The sequence below is a fragment of the Trachurus trachurus genome (assembly GCF_905171665.1).
Source record: "Trachurus trachurus genome assembly, chromosome: 21".
NCBI lineage: Eukaryota > Metazoa > Chordata > Actinopteri > Carangiformes > Carangidae > Trachurus > Trachurus trachurus.
The window spans coordinates 15,361,538-15,384,078 of record NC_139899.1 but is presented as its reverse complement, the minus strand read 5'-3'; the positions used below and the strand labels follow the sequence as shown (position 1 = coordinate 15,384,078).

The window sequence follows — 22,541 nt, the reverse complement described above, 5'->3', positions numbered from 1 at the left end:
ATATCATCCAGGACCAGCAGCAGCCGCACGGTGGAATGATTGGTATGCATCCTCTAGTACGTAAACAACAACAGGGGGGAAATCGGCGTCTTAGTGTTGTTGCATTATTAAACAGGAACACTATAGATAGTCGCAAATGCCGCGGTATGTTTTTAGTTGGAAATTAAGACTTATAATCAATGTCCCATCACACAAAAACAAACCAAATGCTGAGTATTTGGGGAATTTTGTGAAAAGTCGACTCCCCTCACTCCAGGAGCCGGAATGGTTTCGCCCACCGTAGCAGCGTCTGTCCTGCGCAGCGCCTACTGCAAATCAATGAAGCCAGTCAAAGCAGCGGGGCTGGGCAGTCGAAGTTAGGACAATTTACGGAGGTTTCTGTGGCTGGATAGTCGACGACAATAGGGATATGTATACATTTAATATGCACAGAAACCTGTTTTTGTGTCCTTAAGCGGAGTGAGGAGTATATATATGTCAACTAATTTTCTACTTATGCGAGGAGTTTGATGTATTTCGCGAGAAATTTGTAGCTTAACTAAAAAACATACCCTCCCTTTTCGAACTGAGGATGATTTTTGCTAATACTGGAAACCCACTAAGGACTCCGTATCGCAAACAGGTAAACATGCTAATATTTACCAAAGACCAGCCTTAAAACGTAGTGTTCACAAAACCGACTATTGAAGTCGTCAAAAGGTCTGTTTGACAGGGGCTCAGTGCCTATATCAAACTTAATGCATAGCCGCCGCTCGGACAGAAAGAGAACTCACTTTGGTTTACTTATGTCATCTGAAATTTGCAGTAGCCTATGTTGTGTTCCTGCGTCTGATGTGAGATCCAGATTAGGCCATTTATGCATAATGAGAATACCTGCTGCTCGGCTATGGTCCAGGTCTGATAGTGCTGGAGAGGAACAGGCCGAAGTCTTGAGTTTATGCTTGGCGAATTACATTTCTGTACAGTCCAGACAGCAAAACAATAGGCTGAGCCTTTTGGAAAAACAACCCTTAACTAACATGAAGGATTCTTAAGGTCGAGCTGGCCATTAACACTATACTTCACAGAAACTCAGCAGAAGGCGCAGTTTATACAGCATATTGTGCAGTATTGTTTAATTTGGACCAATGGGCATTGTGGTTGTTGTCTATTTTGTGAAACCCACCTAAGTATACAATACATAACATGTTTGTAATATACCTACTCCTATAGATTTGCCTGCAGTGTATGGTTCCCCTGTATTGTAGAGAATTATACACTATGGGTGACTAACCACCCACTGAAGCATTAACTTTGCCCCAGTTACACATAGATTTTCTTTTTTTTTTCTTTTTTAAACTCCCTTTAACCAAAAGATTTGAATAAGCATATTTACTCTGTCGTGCCCATGCTGTTCATCCTGTGGCTAGAGCTCCATGGGCGAGGCCTGTTACTGGAAGCCCTGTGTATTTCCAGCTCGGATATGACGGGCTCTGCTGATCTGGAACTGGCTGATAAGATGCCGTCCTCTCCCCATCACAGTCTGTGACAGTCCTGTCCTCTAAGTAGTCGGGCAGATGAATGAAAACAAATTTGACTTTCTGTCCCATAAAAAGGGGAAGTTGCAGTCAGCTTAATCCCAGACAAACAAACAAAAATGTTTTGCTGTTGCTGTATGTTGCTACACATGTTATGAACTGTTACTGCAATGTAAGTAATGTATGTTTGTTTTTTCATGTTTGCCATGTTCTTGAATCTATTTCCAGTTGACAGATGCATTTACTTATAATAACTGAAATATAGAGCTTAACGTTTTTATCTTTCATATTGCTTTTCCAGGTTTTATTTGTGTTTGATTTTCAAATGTCTTGCCCCCTAGTTAAACTTCTTACTGTTTTTGTTTAAGTGACAAACATAGCTGAAATTTGTGTCTAAAACTAAAAACACCTAAGACAACTCCTACAGGCTTTGCTCTTTTGAGATGCTGAGAAATAAGACCTGTTATTGGATGAAAACCAAAGAGTTTTCATCTTAAAGACGCTGCAGCACCTCTGAACTAGAATGATGACACAGTATATGCCACTAATACTTTGGCACATCAGTGAGATCATTTTGAAATCAAAGTCTTTCACCTTTGATGCCAACCTGAGTTTTATTAAGCATAATCTAAAGAGTAAGGCTTCGGCCCAGCTGTGATCCTTTCTCCTCTTGATAAGTTTAAAGAAAATATTTTAGTCATGACTCTTTTGTTTGTAAATGAGTGTTAGTCATGAGAGAAATGGTGACGTGTTTCACATTTCTTCTGTCTTTTCATTAAGTTTTCCCAGAAGAGAAAAATATTCCATGACTGCTCTTTTGTCACCTTTACAAGTAGCAACAGTAGTAACATTGTTGCTGTTGTTTTTGGTTGTTGTTTGACAGTAAAACTGTACAGTTAGATTTTTTATTAAATCTCCCAATGGAATACTTTCAACTTTGTGACTGTTCATGCTATTGAGAGCAATTAAGTGGTACTTATCCAGGGGGAAATAAGGTCTTAGGGCAAATATTCTTTGCCTTTTTCCTTCTATTTTCTAATTTCATATTCATGCAGAGCTATTTCCAGCTACATTTGCACAAACAAAACACATCTATATAGGACACCGGAAAGTTTCAGAGCCTCATCGCAGATAGTTACTAGTGTGGCCTCGCCTAGCCTAGCCTAGCGTGAAATTCAAACCTTCTCAGATTGTCAAAAACCAAGGTCTCCAAAAACCAAAATGCATCTTAAAGAGAATTCAAACACTTCAAATATGTGAGCGAGTAATCGATCAATAACACACACAGCTGTCAAATGCTAATGTAGGTGCTGATTTTTATACGTGGGATTACATCCAATGTAGAGCATCGCGTCACGGACTTGGCTTACAAGCTCCTTTGGATGTGTCCTACTGCTACAAGTAGCTGCAGCGGCTCCAAACCAGCCTTCCCTAATGACACTTCTTACTGGCACAGAACCAGCACCAGACTGAAAGCATCAGCTCTGGCCAGGACTTGATCTGATGTTATGTGCTGTAAAGGCACTCCACTCTCAATGAAAGGTGTGATAATACAAACTGCATTGAACTCAGTGCAGCTAATCACCCATTAGCATCAAGGGTAATCAAAACCCAAGAAATAACCCCCAAAGGCCTCTTAGGCCAAGGAGGACCAGTATAAACATTGCTAGCTACCTGATAATAAGACAGTTCTGATTTGGGACTCCAACTGAGCTTGTCAAAAAGGCGGAAAGACTAAAAATCTGCCTGGCTCACACATTTGTCAGTGAGCTGTCAGTTATTCTCTTTACACGTCCAAGTGTTGTGAGGATTATTATCCACACTGTGTTTTATGACAATCTGCAAAAGGAAACTGGCACTGAGAAAAAACGGGGCTACTGGAGAAACTCAGCGACTGTCAATCACAGCAGGTGTTCGTTTCAGGCCCCATTCCAACTTTGGGGGAAGCAATCAAATCTTTTTGCCGATTCTTCAGTGTGAATGCGTGGTTGACGTTTATTAACTGTTTGAGTATCTTTTAGAACTACGAAGACCACTTTAAACCTGTCTGGTGTCTTCAAAATATCAGTGAATCCAGATTACTCTTTGCCAACCTAGGTCCCCCTCTTTGGTTGCCATACCTGAATGAGAATGTGTGGTTAAGGTTCCACTTGGAGGATGTCTTTGTCCCAATCAAGGTCACAGCAACCCTCCTACACCCTCCACCACACTCAACAATCAAGAAGTTAGTTCAAGCTGCCACATGAAGTTCAGTCAAATGGATGAACAGTGATAAAGAACAGAAGTGGTCACTCTACAGGGATGAGATAGACCCCATGCTGCCTCCTTAAACATACTGGTGATTTTAAACAGCCGGTGGTCAAACGCAGTATAGCAATCACAGACCATCTGGTACCTGTCTCAGTTTTCTTATGTTTGTCATTGTTCACCAGTTCTCTTTCTTATCAGAGAATCCCTACAGCTTAAAATGAGCTCTTTTTTATTGCGAGAACATTGGCTATGATATTTTTAGTTAATTAGGCTATCTGACAATTGCTCAAGGTGTCTGTCTGCCTCTCATAAAAATTGTTTCCCTGCCACCGTGGCCAAGTGATTGCTCATGTTAGGAATTTTTGGGTCTTTGTGATCAGTAATAGAGAGAGTGAGTAAGATAGGTCTGGACCTGCTCTATTTGAAATGGGATTGTTGTGATTTGGCATCATACAAAGAAAGTGGCATGACTTCAGAAAGAATTCAGGATGATTGTGAATGTTTTCAGTTGGCAAAAGCAAAAGTGATAGAGGCTCGTCCTACGTCACTCATTTCGTCATCATTTTTATCAATCAGTCAAGACTAAGCAGGAAAAGCAGAGCTCATCTCTTACTCATACAGTACCCTGCGTGTATGAATGTAATGACATTGACCCTGGGAAATTTGCACACATTCATATTTGAATATCTCACTCTTTTGCTTCATGACATTATTGTGATTCATCAATGCTTTCAGGAATTCCCAGAGCTCATCTTCCTTGGCATCATTAGATAAAATAGATTAAATTAGGGACGTGAACATTTATATTGATAAGAGGAATGACTGCGAAGCTATATCATTTGTGAATTTATTGAGCCGCTTGGAACTCACCCAGCATGTAAACGATCAGCAGGTCAGCATTCTAGACTCAGGAATAACCACAGGGTTATATATTAATAAAGTGTGAGTAATTACTTGTCCATTATGTCCATCACAGTGTGTGTTTTTTTATGCCAACCTACAAATTCTATAAGACCATTTTTGGTGTTAAAGCAATTCTATGTGATCAATTGAACCAAACAGTTGTTACGACCCTTTCAATGATATGGTTTAAAATTTCATCAAAACATTGTCATTTTCTTGAAAAACTGCTGCTCCACTTAAGGATAAATCGAGGTTGACTGACAGAATATCCCCATGGTTAAACAATAACAGTTTTAATGAGATTAAGAGGCTCTGTTGGGTGGCTGAGAGAAAATGAAGGAAATTATAGGCTCACAGTTCACAGTAATATATGCTGTGATCCTATGTACCCTGCGACTACTTTTCCAATACGAGTAACCTTGATCAGCCATAGGCTGATGTCCAACCTTTCATTAATTAGAGAGATACATTATGGAAATATATTCAGGGCAGATAAAATTGCTTCATAAAGAAAGCAGTACCCTGGAGGAATTTCACTCAGGCTGTAGAACAGACCCTGAGACTAAAACAGCTCTTGCTAAAATAACCAGCGACCTCAGACTAAATCCTCGTGAAAATAAAGTCTTATCCAGTATCATTTTTACTGTCCAATGCTGCCACTCGGTGATGTCATTTACAAGTAATAATGTATAATGTATGTCTCCAAATTTACGCAGATGACATGACACACAACTGAGCCAAATGATACTGCGGATAACTCAAGTATTACCTGTCAAGGCAAAAAAATAAATGGTTGAGCAATCATTTCTTAAAGTTGCATAAGAACGCACACAAAATCCTATTAGTCTGTCCATAAAAGAAAGCAAGAAATTATTTTTAATAACCTGCGAAAAACTCCCTGGATTAAATCTGAGGATGAAAATTTTAGTGTCACGTTTTTACTGACCCCCAGAATCAAGTGAAGGGAACACATTAATCCAGCTTTAGCTTCCGTGCATGGGCCTCCATAACATTTATTTATATAAGGTCCTCAGTCTTACTTGACTAGGATCAAGCTACATCACTAACTCCACATTATACTGTAGGAAACCGGGCCACCATGCCTTAAAAAGAAAGCTAAAAGCGTAGTATCTCTTCACTTTAGATTTTATTTTCTTGATACAGGACTGAAATCCTGTTTCATACTTTCTTCAGTCAGTCAAACAGCTGCTCACAAGAGATGATCCAATAGGCAGAAGTCTAGACTCGGGTTGCTCAATCCTGTCACCACTTCATGCTTGGGATTCCATCATCTTCCTCCCAGGTTGTGATTCCTCAGAGAGACAGAGAGAGAGAGAGAAAGAGACAGACAGAGAGTGTTGGGGGGTGGGGATCAGTGTCAGATAGTAAAGAACACAAATCCCTGAAGGGGAAAGCTCTCTCATACCAGGATGTTTGTGTCTTCTAAACATAAAGCTCAAAGTTGTGCAATCGCAGAAGCATTTTAGCTTTTTTCCCATTGCCCTTTGCTGCTGCACACAGAAAATGGATCAAATATAGCTCAAGAAATGTGTAATTCAAGTAATTTGTCAGTGTTTTATATAAGGATTAACCATTACAGCAGAGGCAATTATTCATGTTGACCTGAAAAGAGCTTATTCTACACCTTGTAGCAGTGTGACACTGATGTCAGAGGTACAACCCCCTGTGGACCCCTTATTGTGCTGACTGTGTAGGTTTGTCAGAGATTGCCCTGCTGATGAGGATCACTGCTCTGGAAAACAGTATTTCTTACACTGGGCCCAAACCCACCATAATAGACATGCTATCATTAGTGGTGTGACCCAGGGAGTTTCATCTTTTTCTCGCCAATGTATGACTATGTTTGAGGGACTTGATGAGGCCTCTCAGTGGACTTTTCTTGGACTGAACTTACATGAAGAGATGTCAAGCAAAAGGGAAAGTTGCATATTTTGATGCAGCTCAAATATTAATGTCAATAAAACTAATTATATCAATATTTTGGGACATAAAACGTCAATATTGTGTTTCCCTCCACCAAAATGTGGCCGCAAAATCAGTTATTGCAGGTTTACACAACTCCTGACAAACTTTTTTTGGCCAGCCTCCAAAGCTTTAACATGCCTCCTTGAGGCAGTAATGAATGCATGTACTCCAGGGTGTGGCACTACACTTCACTTCAGACTGTATGTGTCTGATCACACCCTGTCACACCCATCAGTGATGGCAGATATAGACAAATGTGAAACAAAGTTGAAGCATCTCAAAATATTCACCATTGCACTAGCAAAAGTTACACTAATGATCAGTGATTTTGTTGAATTAAACTTGTTATTAATCACTTAGGCTTTGCTGTATATGGAGGGTTGTTCAATTATTTATGTACAACCAAGCCTGAATATAAATTTAACCTAGATTTTCTGTGTCTCCCTACCTACTCCAGCCACCAGTTGCCCCATCATCATACCCCATGGCTCCACCCAGCCCGAGCACCAACAGCAGCACCAACAACAGCAGCAGCAGTAGCACTGCAGGCTGGGACCAGCTCAGCAAAACAAACCTCTACATCCGAGGCCTGTCCCCTTCAACCACAGACCATGACCTGGTCAAGCTCTGTCAGCCGTGAGTACCACCCTTCCTCTCACTATTATCTGGTATTGATCAGCCATTGATTTTTCGGCCTACCAAGTTTCCGAGTCTAGTTTTTTCATTTGCAGTGGCAGTCACTTATTGATTTACATTTGGTGATATACAAAAAAAGGTGTGAATAAACAATTTAACTAATGCAATTGCATGCTTAGTAAAGATCAGAATGTGTTGTCTTTGTTGCAATTTAAAGTTAAAGTATATTTTCTGTCTTTCTAAGAATCTAACTGGGTGATGACTTGAGCCCTACAGCTCTGTTTGAACATATCTTAAGAAATGATTTAAGATTCAGCCAGTGTTTTCTAACTGAGTTGCTATATATAGATCATGCTATTGTACTGCGGGCTTCATTTGAATATGTCAAGGAAAACGATCTTGAGGACCACACAAGGACACAGCGTAGATCACGTACTGCTTCAACAGCACGTGTGGCCTAGCCAGCAGCAGAGATTTCATATATCATGTGTGTGGTTAAAGGGGAGATACTGTCAGCAGTGGGTTTGTCCACGGCTCCCACTGAGAGCTGAATGGTTAATGATCGTCAGCAAGAAGGACCACCCTGGCGCCTTGAACTTTCATTTTCCGACGCCCTGTCTTCACAATGGAATACTTGACTGAGACGTCTTTGAATGTTCTGTTTTATCAATTTTTACATAGATCTGTGGGTAAACATGGACTTTATTTTCTTTTGTACGTTCAAACTGTCACAGGCTCATACTAAATATCTGTGAAGTGCATTAGTAACTATGTTTACATGTGCAATATTTTTGATGGCAATTGGACATGTTTTGAGATTAGAGTTCAAAAGGAGGAAAGGTCATCAATTCATGCTCTTTCACTCAGTTTCCCATTTTTTGTAATCCCAGGGTTTATTATCCTCATTCTCTGCATAGTGATTTTTATTGCCATCAGTATTTTTAACATGACATATATAAACAGATTTGAACCAGTAATTTACAGATAGTCTTACTCTGTCTTTTTTCTCGTGAGTAGAATGTTTTTTTTTCTTGCTGTTGAGATGAAATTTGGATGATGCTGTGGGATTACAAGTGAGGAGGGATCGCCTAAAAGAGAGATGCAGGGGAGGAGGGGGATGCTAGGACAGTTTTCTCATGACCTCTGACCACAACTGCTCAACTAGTGTTCAGAGCCAGAATGCATAGGGCAGTGTGTGTGTGCAGTGGGACAGTGTGTGCAGGTGTTGCTGTTTGTGAAGCCCAGATGTTGCATTCTGTGAGCGCTGGACTTGTGGATTCTCGAGGACTTTGATTTTGAGACTTGAAATTTTGTTTCAGACCTCATTTTCATTTGAACTGTCCACATAATTTTTGCTGAAATGTAGAAAAATAGAAAAATAAAATAAATGGCTTCAGTAATGAACAATTAAAAGAAGTAAAGCTGCTGTGTGTTTATAAAAGAGAAAGTGAGAGACAGCATTTGTGGTTTTTACTCATCCACCTGAATACTGTTAGGTTTTTCAACAGTTCCCGCATCAAAGCTTCTTGAATGAAAATGCTGTGGTAACTCGGCATTCTCAGATGTTGATCGGCACGCATACCAACACCTCTCTGCTGAAAGTTTGGCAAAGTCTGGCCACACCAGACCTTTGAATGTGATAATCTCTGTGTTTTGTGAGGCAGTCTTTTACACTCACATGCAGGCATCCTCTGTGAAAACAAATGTGAAAACAATGTGCCATGACATGCCCCAAGCTGTATACAGAACTGTTGTTACTAAATTTATAATGGAAATTAGACGTCAGAACTTTACACAGTATAACTCCTATTATAAAAAGATAGTAGACTGATAAATCAACTGCCCAGAGGCCTTAACAGGATGATACCCAATTCTTTCCTCTTTCCTTTCCTTTCCTTTCCTTTGCGAAAGACTGTGACTTTGTACAAAGTGTGACAGTGGTTTAGTTGGGCCAAAAAAAGGGACTGTTTAGCTTAGCACTCACATGGTGGGGATTTTCAGCACCACATGGAAACCACTTCCTGTTTCTCATATTTTTGTGGTGATGTCATAGATTGTTGCTCAACCCTCTCCCTGTGTGTGTGACTGTGTGTGTGTTTTATAACTGGCCCTGTCTGGTATATAATCCTGCTAACAATGTCTTGCCTCACTGCTCCTCCCATAGGTATGGCAAAATTGTATCAACAAAGGCGATCCTGGACAAGGCAACAAACAAGTGCAAAGGTGTGTGAGTTTCTATTGTTTCAAACAACACCCTCTATTATTTCTCTTTTAATTAAGTATGAATAAAGAAAACTCATGAAGTGGCCAGAGGGAATGCACGCCTTGCTGCAAGAGAGGATGTCACATGGCACGCAATGTGTGAATGCGCCTAAACCTGGAGTAATTTAACAGCTATGGAGTTGTCTCAGACGATGTGTTCATGTCAGGAAACAGGACAGCCAGGCTGCTTAAAGCTGTCTCCCAGCTCATGTTATTTTAAGCCTCAGCCCTTGTCTGTTGGTGTGTCACTGCTGTGGGTGGTTCCTTGGGAGAGGGGCAGACTCCTCCTCCCTCGGCTGAATGACAGTGCTGGTTTTGTACCCGTTCTAATAGACTGCCCACCTGGCTAAAGAGAGACTTACTGATTCTCTCCAGTGCTGATGGGATTAAGAGAATGCTTTGTCACTCTCTGGATTATACAGATGCCAGTTAATCGAAGGCTCTCTGTGAAATGGGACACCGTTAAATACCGTGTAAAGCTCTGACTGAATTTTAAATAGAACTCGGAGATGGCTGTAACAATAACCTTGTGTGACCTTAAGTCTCACAAAACTCTTTATTCGACCAAAGCCTTTGCTTTTTGTCTGATTTCACACTTTATCAAGATCTTTTTGTCACTTAGAGAAGCAATTACATTAAACTTTCAGTAATGTGACCCCTTTCTCTGCTGAAAGAGCCCTGACATACAGTATTCACCATAATTTAGCTTGAATGGGTTAAATACTGCAGGTAAAGTACAGGCCAGAGACTATGCTTTCCCCCGGTCTGTACCTCCCAGGACAAAGAGCTGACCTGAGCCATGAATGTCACACTGGTATCTGCATCCTCAGCACTTTTCTACCTGTACTTCCACACAATCACTCACAAACAAACCCACATGCACACACACAAGCATACATTCATATTAAATTAGTTAGACCTATTATGCAATAGTACATACCGGTACTCCCTGTACAGCAACACAAAATGTATACCTTGATAATAGCAGCACGTTTACGCACAAATGATCACTACCCATTAGAGAGAGGCATGGGTCAACCCACAGCAACACACTGGCTCCTCTATTATCTGTGGCAGCTATAGAATAGTCTCCTAAAATGTGCTGTTTGTCTCCTCAGGATACGGCTTTGTGGACTTTGACAGCCCCACTGCAGCTCAGAAAGCTGTCGCTGCCCTGAAGACTACTGGTGTCCAGGCTCAGATGGCAAAGGTGAGGATTCATTCCAGTCTAATCCTGATATCACATCCATACCAGTCACCCATTAACACTGTTTCCCCTCCATCTGGATGGTTAGGCAGCTTAAACCTAATCCTTGTGGTATTAAATACCAGGACTGGAATCCATGGCTGCTAGGTGTCTGCTCCTCAGCACTTGGCCTGTAGACCGCTCAGTGCCTGTGATCAATGACTTGAATCACGAAGAAAGCTTAATACTGAAGTACCGTGTGTATTCATGGAACTTATTTGAGTTTAAGGCATTTGTGCTGGTCAGCACCAGATTTCCTGAGACACGCTTCCACGTAGCAGGATAAAATGTAGCACATGTGCACTAGGTTGTTTCAGTTTGCAAACAAAGTACAGACAAAGTATCAGTTTCCGTCCAAATAGTGTGAATGTTTGCCAGATGAGGCTCTGTCATTTTGTGCAAAGAATTAAGCTGCAAAGAATGGGTGGAGACTGGAGAGATATAAATGCAGGCGGTTTGCTTCCTGCTGGACTCACTACAGTGATGGAAATTACAATAATTATTAATGAACACTACCAGCAAACAAGCAACAGTAGATGGGCTGTGGTGGTTAGTGTTCTCCAGACTTGCATTTGAACCATGGGGATATTGCTATTCAAGCCATTTGAGATTAGAGTTCAGATGAAGGAAAAGGTCATAAGTTCATGCTCTTTAACCCAGTTTAGCATTTAGTCTAATCCGAGGCTAAAATATCCTCCTAGATACATCAAGACTGCTGTTACTGTAGGCTACAGTATATAGGTCATTTTTAACAAGAAAGGCTCTCCACATTATGGAACATGGAAATTTCAGCATAACTACTGTAAAAATGAAAAAACTCCTTCCAGAGATCACCAGGCAGTTAGAGTATACATACATGTTGGTTGAAACAAAATGAATATATCAATTTATATAGGACTTGGCACCAAATCATGCAGCCAGATATGCACTGGATGCCATATGTGGCCCTTTTAAGTCTGTCAGAGTGGTTTATTTTGGCTTAAAAAGAAGGGTCTGTTTAGTTTAGCACTCACATGCTGGGGACTTTCAGCACTACACAGAAACCACTTCCTGTTTCTCATATTTCTACAGTGATGTCATTGATTGTTGCTCAACCTTCCCTCCCCGTGTGCTTTTGCATTGGTGAGAGAAGGGTGTTTCAACACCATTTCCATCTGCCTGCTCCTGCACTGAGTGCTCTGTCTATAGCTTATTTCTTTTATTCTATGGACTTGTCCTTTTGCATTTACAGTAAAGCCCATTTGCTTTGTTGCAATAACAGTATAGCTGGTGCAGGTTGATGGAGTACACACTAGGTCAGGCCAGCTCTTGCCCTTAATGTTAACATGAATTAGAATTTGGTAATATACTGATGTGTTCATACATGTTTTATAATGTACCTGTGTTTTTTTTTTTTCTTTTTTCGCATGTGTCGCACGCTCATGCATGTGTCAGTCGACAGCTCCCAGCTTGGCTGACAGAGAGAGGTTTCAGACGCGAAGGCGCCAATAGTCAGACTATAGCATGCAGAGATTGGTGTTGCTGACAGCAGGATGACGTGTGAATGTGTTTCTGTGCAGGAGAGACTAAAAACACAGCCCTCTCATACATACAGCACATGCAGCATGTCCCACAGAATGACACTTATACCTCTCAAAAAATGAATGTTCAGCAAATGAGGCCTCATTTTGTAAATATGTTTAAAACATAGAAGAACAGGTCAAAAATACAGAAGCACATCCCTCCTTGTCACTGAGGAAGCTGCAGCTATATGGTAGTGTGTTGAATGAATTGCATCCAGTGTTATCTGGACAGTCATTCAATGTTTCAACACACTGCAGATGCAGCTTTATTTGTTCCTAATATAATAAAGCAGATTATTAGCTAGGGTGCTATAAAGTAAGGCCGTATTACTTTTGACATTATACTTGTCTCTGTGACATAGGAAAAGGAAGTAAATAATTGTGCGTCGTTATGGTAACAGGGACCAGGCAGGGGAAAAATGAGTTCCCATACAACACTATGCAAGAACCCTTAGCCTCATTTCCCCGTCTGCAGATCTGTGCAGCTTCTTGACATGCCTCTGTGCACCCATTTTACTTTTTTAATTAAAAGAGAGCAGCTTTGAGAGGCATGCCTAAGTTTAATCTTTGTATTGTGGAAGGTAAATGCCATTATAAAGTGCGAGCCTTTCAGTCCAGCTTTATTCACACTCTTGCAGAAGCATGTTTGGGCTTAATCGACTCTCTGACAAAAGTCCCCTTTCCTGTTTTTTTTATCTGCTCAGGCATCCTTTAACAGACTTTCTCTCATTATTATTACAAAGGCAGGTGGTGGGAAGTGGCCAGATAACAGTTTCCCTTCTTTTTACCTGATATTATTTCAGTGAATGCTTTGTTATACTTGGATATGTGTGTCCCAAAAAGGTTATTAATATGGGCTAAATTGTGTATTATGAAATTCTTTAAGATGTTTTATCAAGGCGTGTTCAGTAAATTAATGAAAGAATTGCATTATTATATTATTTTTTGAGTAACCCTAAAAAAGCAGGATAGGGAGCGCTCTTGAGAAAGACACACAATATCCTCACTTCTCCGGTGGAGCAGCTCAGTGGTCACCAGATAAGACTGAGGCTGCACTGAGCCTCTACCAGTTGAGAATGTAGAGCAGAGTACCACCAAGAAAATATTGTTAAGGCCCTTTGTAGTAGGTCAAATATTTATTTTACAGACTCTCTTCCTCTCTCTGTAGCAAAACAAAGAGCTCTTCATCCACATGCATGTGTCACAGTACACATACATACAGTTTGTGACTAAGTCATATGTGTCCAGTTTTATCGGAAAAGATTAAATGGTCACTCTTGCCTTGCCTTCAAACCTGTTTCCTAAAGAATAGAAATGACATGAGATGAAGATGAGGTCAAAATAAATCATGCATAAAGTGGTGATGGGTGAGGATGGAATGACAGAATAGAAATCAGCTTCCTGTTATTAACAATTTAACAGTTACCTCACTGGATGGGGTCATTTAGGTTACATTAAGCAGGATAAATGCTCCTCTCTGCCACCAAATAGCTAAAAGGTAAAGAAAGAAAGAGAAAAGCCGCCTTTTTTGGATTTTGGGCTCATTTGTGTGTGTGTGTGCTGCCATATGTGAAAAGCAGGTAGGAGTATTACTGGACTGCTGCTCCCTTTTGAGTTATTAGAGCTGCACAGAGATGAGGTGCTGAAACAAATCCCTGTACTCCATCCTCTCATCTCTCCTTCATCTCTTTTCAGGGCCACTCTGTCTGCCTGAAAAACCTGAAAAAACGTTACTTGGGTTTTTGTTGCAGTGCAAACTAGGGTCCCATTTGTTGTCCTCTAATGCTGAAATGTTGTATTAGTTCTAGCGAGCCAGCCTGGCTCTATAGCTGATCCTGAATGCGGCACACCATTGATGAATAGTAATGGCGAGAGGCTGCTCCCCAGAGACCCGTAGCCATGTCTTTTGTTTCTGCTGATGCTATTAAAATACAGCAAGAAATCAGCTGATGTGAGCCTTAAGCCAGCGTGGGCTGCATGCTGATAGTGACCCTTTATTACCTCAAACCACCCAACAGAGACAGGCAGGAAGAGGCAGAGACATGGTGGCACCGCTACTAACGTCTGCATTAAAAGTCCATTCACGGGATAAATTATATGGAATTGAAAGGAAAATTCTTCTTCCTCTTTACATTGCCACATTATTGAAGTCAGTTTGAAAGAAATATCTGTTTACCTGTGTGTTTCAATAAAAATGTCCAATATTTTATTTAAATTGCATATGGCTTGCTCTTCTCTCTCTTTATGATCATACAGCAACAAGAACAAGACCCCACAAACTTGTACATCTCCAACTTGCCTCTGTCTATGGATGAGCAGGAGCTAGAGAACATGTTGAAGCACTACGGCCAGGTCATATCCACACGCATCCTGAGAGACTCCAATGGAACCAGCAGAGGAGTGGGCTTCGCCAGGTCAGTTTACTTGTATAATTCATTGTCAGAAACTCAAGATGTTTTTTTTGCTTATGCTAGATATATTGCAGCTAAAATATTTCAATGTATGGTATCTACCTGAGATGGCTGACTCTATCCAGCATGGTATGCTGTCAGACCAGGTATGGCAGGAAATATGTTGGATAGCGTCATGATGAAAATAGACCCTTTCACAGCAGTAAACAGGAAGAGACCACTGTTTGACCAGTGAAATTGAAATTATGCCAGAGACAGGGGAAATGAGACAAGTGGGTAGATGGGAAATTACTTTTAGGAGACAATAGTACTAACAGTACCAACGACTTTAGATCAAGGCGGCTATTCGGGTGGCATATAACACATTTCAAGTTGTTTTTATAACGATTAAAAATACACAGAGTTCTGCTGATTTCTCATCATCAATTAGATACAGATTTCTAAAATTAGCAAGGAAAAAGACCCAGATTTGTTGTTGATAGCAAGGTGGAAAGAACAGTTCAAGTATGGACAAATGGAAACTCCTTTAGAAAATAGTTTCACAATGACTAGATGATTTAATTATAGTGATAATGCTCGCCTCCATCAGTCATACTTGCATAACCACAGGTTTGATAGAAGTACCTGACAGGCAAGGCCGTGGTCACAACAGATGAAACAAAAAAACATGACACATTGTAGCATATTTGTTTGCGTGGGTGAACCCTAATGGGACTGTGTGGTAAAAGGGTGAAAACACAATATGATTGCAGATAAGAATCTTTTATTTTGAACCACCTTTTCTAGCGACCCAGAAAGGAAGCAGATTTTGGAAATCACCTGCTCACGTCCTCATCACTGCAGTCGTTGCTGATGTAGTTATGATCTGTTTGTCTTTTACAACTTTAGGATGGAGTCAACTGAAAAATGTGATGCAGTCATTTCTCACTTCAATGGAAAGTTTATCAAGACACCTGCAGGAGTTCCAGGTAAGACATGCTATATAATATTTGATTTTTACAGATATACCCTGTAGAAATGCCATGAAAAGAATACGTAAAAGAAAATAATAGTTTTGTGTTCTAAGGACTGTGAAGGGTAATGAGTGTACAGGCAGAGAGAAGTGGTCAGCCAGCTGATTCATGCCTCTAACAGGAGTCAGAGAGTCTGCTGGTGAAGAGCTTATATACACTCAGCCCTAAGAGGTGGAGCAAGACTAAGACAGCAAGAGAGAGAGAGCTGCTCTGTGTGGCCTCCGCTACCTCACTAAATTTTTTAATTGGATTATTAGACTGAAATAGTCTCTGCTGGCCTTGCCTCCTTTAGGAAGGGGAGGGGATTACAGCTCCACAGCTGCCAAATTAGATGTCTGTCTGTGTTCTCAGGCTGCCTAGTAAATGTGCATTCCCAGGCTTTAGGGGGTGAATGACTCCAGCAAGTAATGACAGATGTCTCTGTCTTTGTGATTGACTTTCTTTCAGAACAAACTCTTATTTCATTCCCTTAACATTTCTCATTCCCCAGTACCCTCCGAGCCCTTGCTGTGCAAGTTTGCAGATGGAGGGCAAAAAAAGAGACAAAGTCAGAATAAATTTGCCCAGAACGGTCGGGGCTGGGGACGGGACGGTGACTCGAGGCTGGTAAGTGATGTCCAGGATGGAGTAAGAGACCTGAATGGCTGATGTTCAATCCATGAACAGTTATAATAAAAGATAAACTTTAGGTGTTATATGATAAACAACACATGAAGGTACAACCTGACAAAAGGAGGCACTTTGACTGAGTAGAAATAGTGTAACATCTGTCTTCTTTGTAGCTTTTTTCATTTTTAATGTGTTAATGTGTTGCAATCCTGGCCATACCCTTTGTTAATGTTTTTTGTAAAGCCTTGTGTAGTCAAGGGCGCCCTCTTTCACTTTGGAGGGTAATACATAAACAGTAGGCTGCGGTACAATGCTATTGTGTTGGAGATGCGTGCATCAGTTGATTTGCCAGACCTGTGCTGTCCTTTTCCCTCAGGCTGGAATGACACTCACATATGACCCCAGTGCAGCTGCTATGCAGAACGGGTAAGCTACAGCATTATGTTGATTACAGTGTCATGGCCAGTATGTGTGTCTACTTTACATCATTATTTTAATGAAAAACATTTTCTTCTGTGTCCACAGATTTTTCCCACCAGCATACAGTATCTCAAACAGGATGATTGCCCAAACGTCCATGTCTCCTTACATGTCTCCAGTTTCTACATACCAGGTTCGAATGCTTCTCTGTAGTGGTGTATATAAAAAAAAAAAACTTAAAACCACACAACATTTCATTCAGCAGTTTTTTCATGTAGTAAATTATACAGTTATTATAGTCATTGATTTGATTTATGTATCGCATTTGTCATCTTAATTCATAAACATGTCCTCTGGGGTTTTGGACACAAGTTAAATGTGACAAAGGGCATTTGGGCCTTTCAAGCCGGATGCTGTGCCAATTACTGGGAGCATGTGATCTCTGGAAATAGCAGCTGTTCAGTGCCTGTGTGTTTACAGAGTGTGTTTGTGTGTGATGTTCCAGGTGCAGAACCCATCCTGGATGCCTCATCAGCAGTATATCATGCAGCACCCAGTAAGAGAAAAAAGTCCTTCCAGCTTCTTATCATCAGTGTATTCATCAAGACTCCCTTTCCCTTTTCTCTTTATCTCTCTTTCATAAATTACATGTGTGGCTGTCACAAAACCGTAACATTTCTTCTGTAAACAAACACAATATGGAAGAGTAGTAGTTATACATAAGGTGACACTGATCTTTGTGGATTTAATGTGCTTAAGTGTTTGTATAGGAATGTAAAAATGACTGCTTTAGAGAAGCTATATAAAGATATGCATTTCATGACAGATGCCGCAGAATATTTAATAGCAGATGGGTTTGAATTGAGAGAGGAGAGTCCTTTCTGGCTTTGAAAATGAGCCAAGAAAACACTGTAAGATGCACCAGGCCAGCCAAGATGCTCATAGACAACTTACTCAACTTGCAACTACTCACCTTCTGCTGTGGGCAGGAGATGAGAAGTCTTGAATTTTTTATTTTTTACTTTTTGCCAGAATTTCAGGCATAGCTCCTCCAGCATTCAGTAACCTTTACTCCTTACATTTGTTTTAAAGTAGTTTAGTTTTAGGAACATATAACCCTTATAGCTGTACACACTCCTACCTCACCTGCATGCTGTTTTCTCCCAGGGTACAGTGATATCGCCCTCTATGGACCCATCCATGTCACTGCAGCCTGCCTCGATGATGGCCCCCCTCACACAGCAGATGAGTCACCTCTCTCTGGGCAGTGCGGGAACGGTGAGGCAATGCCACATGGAGTCAGAAATGACTTCACACATTGTACTTTCTAAAACATTGTGAATGTGACAATTTCTCCCCTTTACTGTGCAGTTCATGGCCGCAAACACAGCTATGCAGGGAGCATATATCCCACAGTATGCACACATGCAGACAGCTACTGTTCCTGTGGAGGTATGTGCTGCCCTCTGTTTATAAACCATTGTCTTCATTTAAAACTACAGCTCACTATATTGAGGAAAACGGCGGCGACTAAGAAATACTTCACTCTCTTTTCCAGGAAAATGGTGCACACTCACAAGTGGACTCATCCAGAAATCATTCCCCATATCCATACCAACAAACCAAGTAGGGCTGAGGTAACATTCGTACAACAGCTAAAACAATCATGTCTACACAACGCAATGGACGCTAAGGATCTTTTCACTGTTTTGCACAGGTTCTGCAAATGTTTAAGTGAGACTATTTTTGGTATCATTTCAGAGCGAATATCTGAGTTCGTCAAATGATTCAAATTATATTTAAAAACAAAAAAAAAAGTTTTGAAAAAGTTTTATTTTCATACTAGAACGTTTATTTTTTACCAAGGATTGCTGCAGGATACAAGAAAGAATCATGTGACTAGTTGTTCCAAGTGCATGATAGTCAATATGTCTTTTGTTAATATTTCCAGATTTTTTTTTCTTGAAGATTTTTTTTTTCAGCCAGATATTTTGAAAATGATGTTTTTGTGCTTGCTGTGTGAGTGTTGCTATGGTGAAGTATTAATTGTTGTTTTCTTGTACAGTGATTTCTCCTAGTACTTTAGATTGATCTTGCTGTCTGATTAAATCTTGCCTTAATAGTTGTGATACAGTAGTTGTACAGACCATAGCAGAGAGTGGCAATAAGCAAAAGCTTTTACTTTGAAATCAGCCACACAAGACTTTTAAAACAAACAAACAAAAAAATATATAAAAACCTGTGTTTTTGCTTTTCCCTCCCACTGCTAGAAAAGTAGATGTAATTTTAGAGAAAAATGTTTTTTGAATGAAAAGAGTCCACATCTGATGATTTTATTGGATGTAATATTTATTTAGTAAGAAGGCCCTACATGTGTCTGGATGTTGGAATGATGAAACTCTGCTGAGAGATCACTTTTTGAATCTTGCCTTTTTAAATACTTGTAGAGTAGTTGAATTGATCTTTGTGGGGTGGGTGGGTGAGATGGGACTAATGTGTTTTGTTTGTTGGTCGTGCTTTTGTCTTTTTTGGGGGTGATGTTAATTGTTATTTTGATGGATGTGTCTTTTCCACTTTTATTTGAAAACCTAACAGGACTCATGATTGTGCAAAAAAAAAGAGAAAAAAGAACTCATCAAAGCCTTGTAATAGAACTAAGTTAGGGGGTAAAATGAGACGAATATGTGTATTTAATTGCACCTCACTCTTTGACAGGAAACTAACAAACTTGGCACTTTCAATCATAGTTTACTTCACCAAAGATTGTGAGCTAGTACACAGAGGAAATAGCATAATTTGTCTCTTTAACTGCAGATTAGATTGCAGTTTGGACAGTGTGCCTTTTTTGTACATTTACATTCAGTTTTCATAGGTATTAGTAGAGTGCAGACACACACGCAAGCATGAAGGAAGGCCTGGATCCAACAAGTGCCACAGATGAATTTCATTCACACAGAAAATGCAACATTATAGGAAAAAATAAGGTTATGGTAAAAAAATAATTGAAAAACAATGAAAGGACAGTGCTAATATAGCAGTCTCATATGGCGTACATAGCACTAAAAAAATAAGTCTGATTACTTTTTTTTTTTTGATCATATAGACTAAAGCAGGCTTTTTGAAGAAGTCCTCTGATAAGCCTGTGATTCGACCTGGTGGTCAGTCTGACCAGTTATCTACCTCAGAGTTTTCTTTCTCCTCTGTATTAGGTCGGGTTAGCAGGTCCAGCCCGCCCTTCCAGACCAAATGCCACGCTCAGGAGCTGGCCACATACAGCTGTTTCCTTTCAGGTTGTTTTGAATACTTTTTTGATTTTCATCAGACCTATTTTTTTATGATGTATTATTCTAATCATTGGGGGAGATGGGGGAGGGGGAGGGCGTGACACGTTTCTACTCATGTGTATGCATTCAGTTTTTTATAGTTTCCAAATAGCTGCTGCTTTTATGACAACAGATTCCAGAGGCTGAGCTGAGATCTTTAAAGACCAACAACAACATCAAAGCTTTGTGGTCTTTACTTGGATCTGTGCTCCTTTAAAACAAGCATGTTTTTTTTTGTTGTTGTTGTTGTTTTTTTGGCTTTGTCTTGGATCTAGACAAACTCGCAGCAGCATTTCCTCTGTAGTTAACTAGAGTGTGCAACAAATGTAGGGGCCGCTATACTTGAGATTTCTGTGTAATGCCTGAGACTGAGAAGTAATACTGTCATGTGAGGTTTATGCTGCTAATGGTGTCTGAACCAAGTGCCATAGTATCTGGATCAAGAGTTGCAAAGGTGCATCAAAGAAAATTGCTCATCTAGGTAACCATCATGTTGAACAGTCACTAAGTTATATGAAAAAGTTCTAATTTATGAAAAATTTTGTACAGACAGCTTAAGGAAAGAAAGAGATTTTCATAGTGCTAGATGAAAGTTTATTGTTTTGTTTTGTTCTTTCTTTCTTTTCTTTTTTTACTTGTGCTACACAAATGCCAGTGGTAATTTGTATGTACAGTTTAAGGAAACTTCTTCTGTATTTTTGTTTTGTAGTGTTTCTCAAAGCCAAAGACCTCTGCTTTTTTTTAGTAGCTTGTTGCCTAAGGTTTATTCTGTTCATTTCTTTGACATTTTTGAATAAAAAAAAATAAAAAATAAAAATTCACCCATTTAATCTGTTGGGAGTCAAGTGTTTATGTAGAAAATGTGCTGCTCTTTATCATCAACACAGGAAACATGTTCTTACCTGTCAAATCATGTAAATACATATTTTACATAGTATTTGAGTAAAATTTTGGTTTCAGACAATGGAACAGTAAATTTTAATTTGTCTGTTGACAACTTGGCTGCAGCTTCAGAGGGTGAAGTCCAAACACTGTCTCACACTTTGTCTCTCACTCTCAGTTTGTGTTTAATAAAGAATCTGGCTTTGTCAGAGTTTGGAAAATTCATGTGTGGATGTAAATCATATGTAATGAGACGGCTTGGAAATTATATTTTTCTTAATTCATGAAGATTGTCAAAGGTATACATCATGTTGCCTACAAACATCACATGAACCTATGTAACAGACAAGGGCAGCACAGTGGTGTGGTGTTTAGCACTCGCCTCTCATTAAGAAGGTTCTGGGTTTGATTGGCGACTCTAAATTGCCTGAACTGCATGAATGTGAGAGTGCATTGTTTGTCTTTATGTCTGAGCCCTTTAATAGAGTGACCTGTTCAGGGTGTACCCCACCCTTGCCCTAAGTCAGTTGGGACTGGCTTCAGTCCAATGTGACCCTGCACTGATTAACAGTAAAGACAATAGTTGGATGGATGGATGGATGGATTCTTATAATACAAGACACTGATAAACTTCATCCTCCCTTTTGCCTCACAACATAGTCAGTTTTCTTTTGCTTACAGAGGTTCTTCGCTTTTGTATACTCATCTTCATGTAGCAAAAATATCTTCATCCCTGATTAATTTTAAGTCCAGGCTGAAAGCCTATCTGATATCAAGACTTCTTTTCCTAAGTGGAGTTATCATTGGATCATCATCTGTACATGTTCACCCACTCATGCGCAGTCATTTTACACTTATACATACCGGTAGTCATAGTTTTATTTCGACTCTTTCTGTTAGGCACTTGTTTTGCTTTCTTTTTTCTTGTTGTTGTTGAATTGTTTTTTTTTTATCTTTGCGTAATTTTTGGGAGGTGTTTTGTATAAGCCCATATAGGGATTTTTAACCTCTTCCGCACCTACTAGTCTTGTTCCATTTCTGTTTTTGTAATTGTCCTGGATTTTTATGGTGCAAATAAATAAATAAATCTAATAAAAATAAAATGGATGTAGCAGATGAGGATTTTTTAGTGTACAGCACAGCCTTCCCAATATTTATTAACTATTCAACAGTTTCAGTCCTCTACAATTCAGCAAATATATTAATGTCATCACTCATAACTGCACTAGCACTCAGCCTAATCTTAGTGCTCATAAAGCCACTGTATTCCTCTGAGTGAGATGTTATAGTTGTACTGTAGCTCCGTTGAGAATGGATGACCAGTGTTTATGAATTGCTGTTCTTTCAACTCCAGGGTGAGGACCCGGTCAGAACTACATCAACATTGTCACATGGTATTGTTGACAACATGCATGGCTTGGACAGGGAGAGTTATGGGTATCAGGAGGTATGGCATAGGGTGGGTGGATGGGGGCGTCTGTGAGCAGGCCTTGCCATGGCAGATGGGTCCCCACGGTATCC

General features: G+C 40.0%; 1 protein-coding gene across 2 annotated transcripts; it reads left to right on the top strand.

Moving 5' to 3' along the window:
* Positions 1 to 328: 328 nt before the first annotated feature.
* On the top strand, positions 329 to 21,465 carry rbms1b (RNA binding motif, single stranded interacting protein 1b). Of its 2 annotated transcripts, XM_083997415.1 has the most exons (14): positions 329 to 622; positions 7,114 to 7,292; positions 9,457 to 9,515; positions 10,673 to 10,764; positions 14,619 to 14,776; positions 15,662 to 15,741; positions 16,277 to 16,392; positions 16,772 to 16,821; positions 16,921 to 17,008; positions 17,321 to 17,371; positions 17,983 to 18,093; positions 18,187 to 18,267; positions 18,374 to 18,452; positions 20,025 to 21,465. In XM_083997415.1, exons 1-13 carry the CDS (start codon positions 572 to 574, stop codon positions 18,443 to 18,445), a joined length of 1,188 nt encoding a protein of 395 aa, XP_083853541.1. In that variant the 5' UTR covers positions 329 to 571; the 3' UTR covers positions 18,446 to 18,452; positions 20,025 to 21,465. The 2 variants fall into 2 exon arrangements, with proteins under 2 accessions (XP_083853541.1, XP_083853540.1); XM_083997414.1 differs by lacking the exon at positions 20,025 to 21,465 and having other exon boundaries at positions 18,374 to 19,328.
* The last annotated feature ends 1,076 nt before the right edge of the window (positions 21,466 to 22,541 follow it).

Bases quoted from the DNA above. Each gene is read 5' to 3' on its own strand.
- rbms1b (XM_083997415.1), top strand. From the start codon at position 572: ATGATTTTTGCTAATACTGGAAACCCACTAAGGACTCCGTATCGCAAA. The intron at 17,009-17,320 runs GTTCGAATGCTT...GTGATGTTCCAG, and splicing joins CTCCAGTTTCTACATACCAG to GTGCAGAACCCATCCTGGAT. The intron at 18,268-18,373 runs GTATGTGCTGCC...TCTCTTTTCCAG, and splicing joins CAGCTACTGTTCCTGTGGAG to GAAAATGGTGCACACTCACA.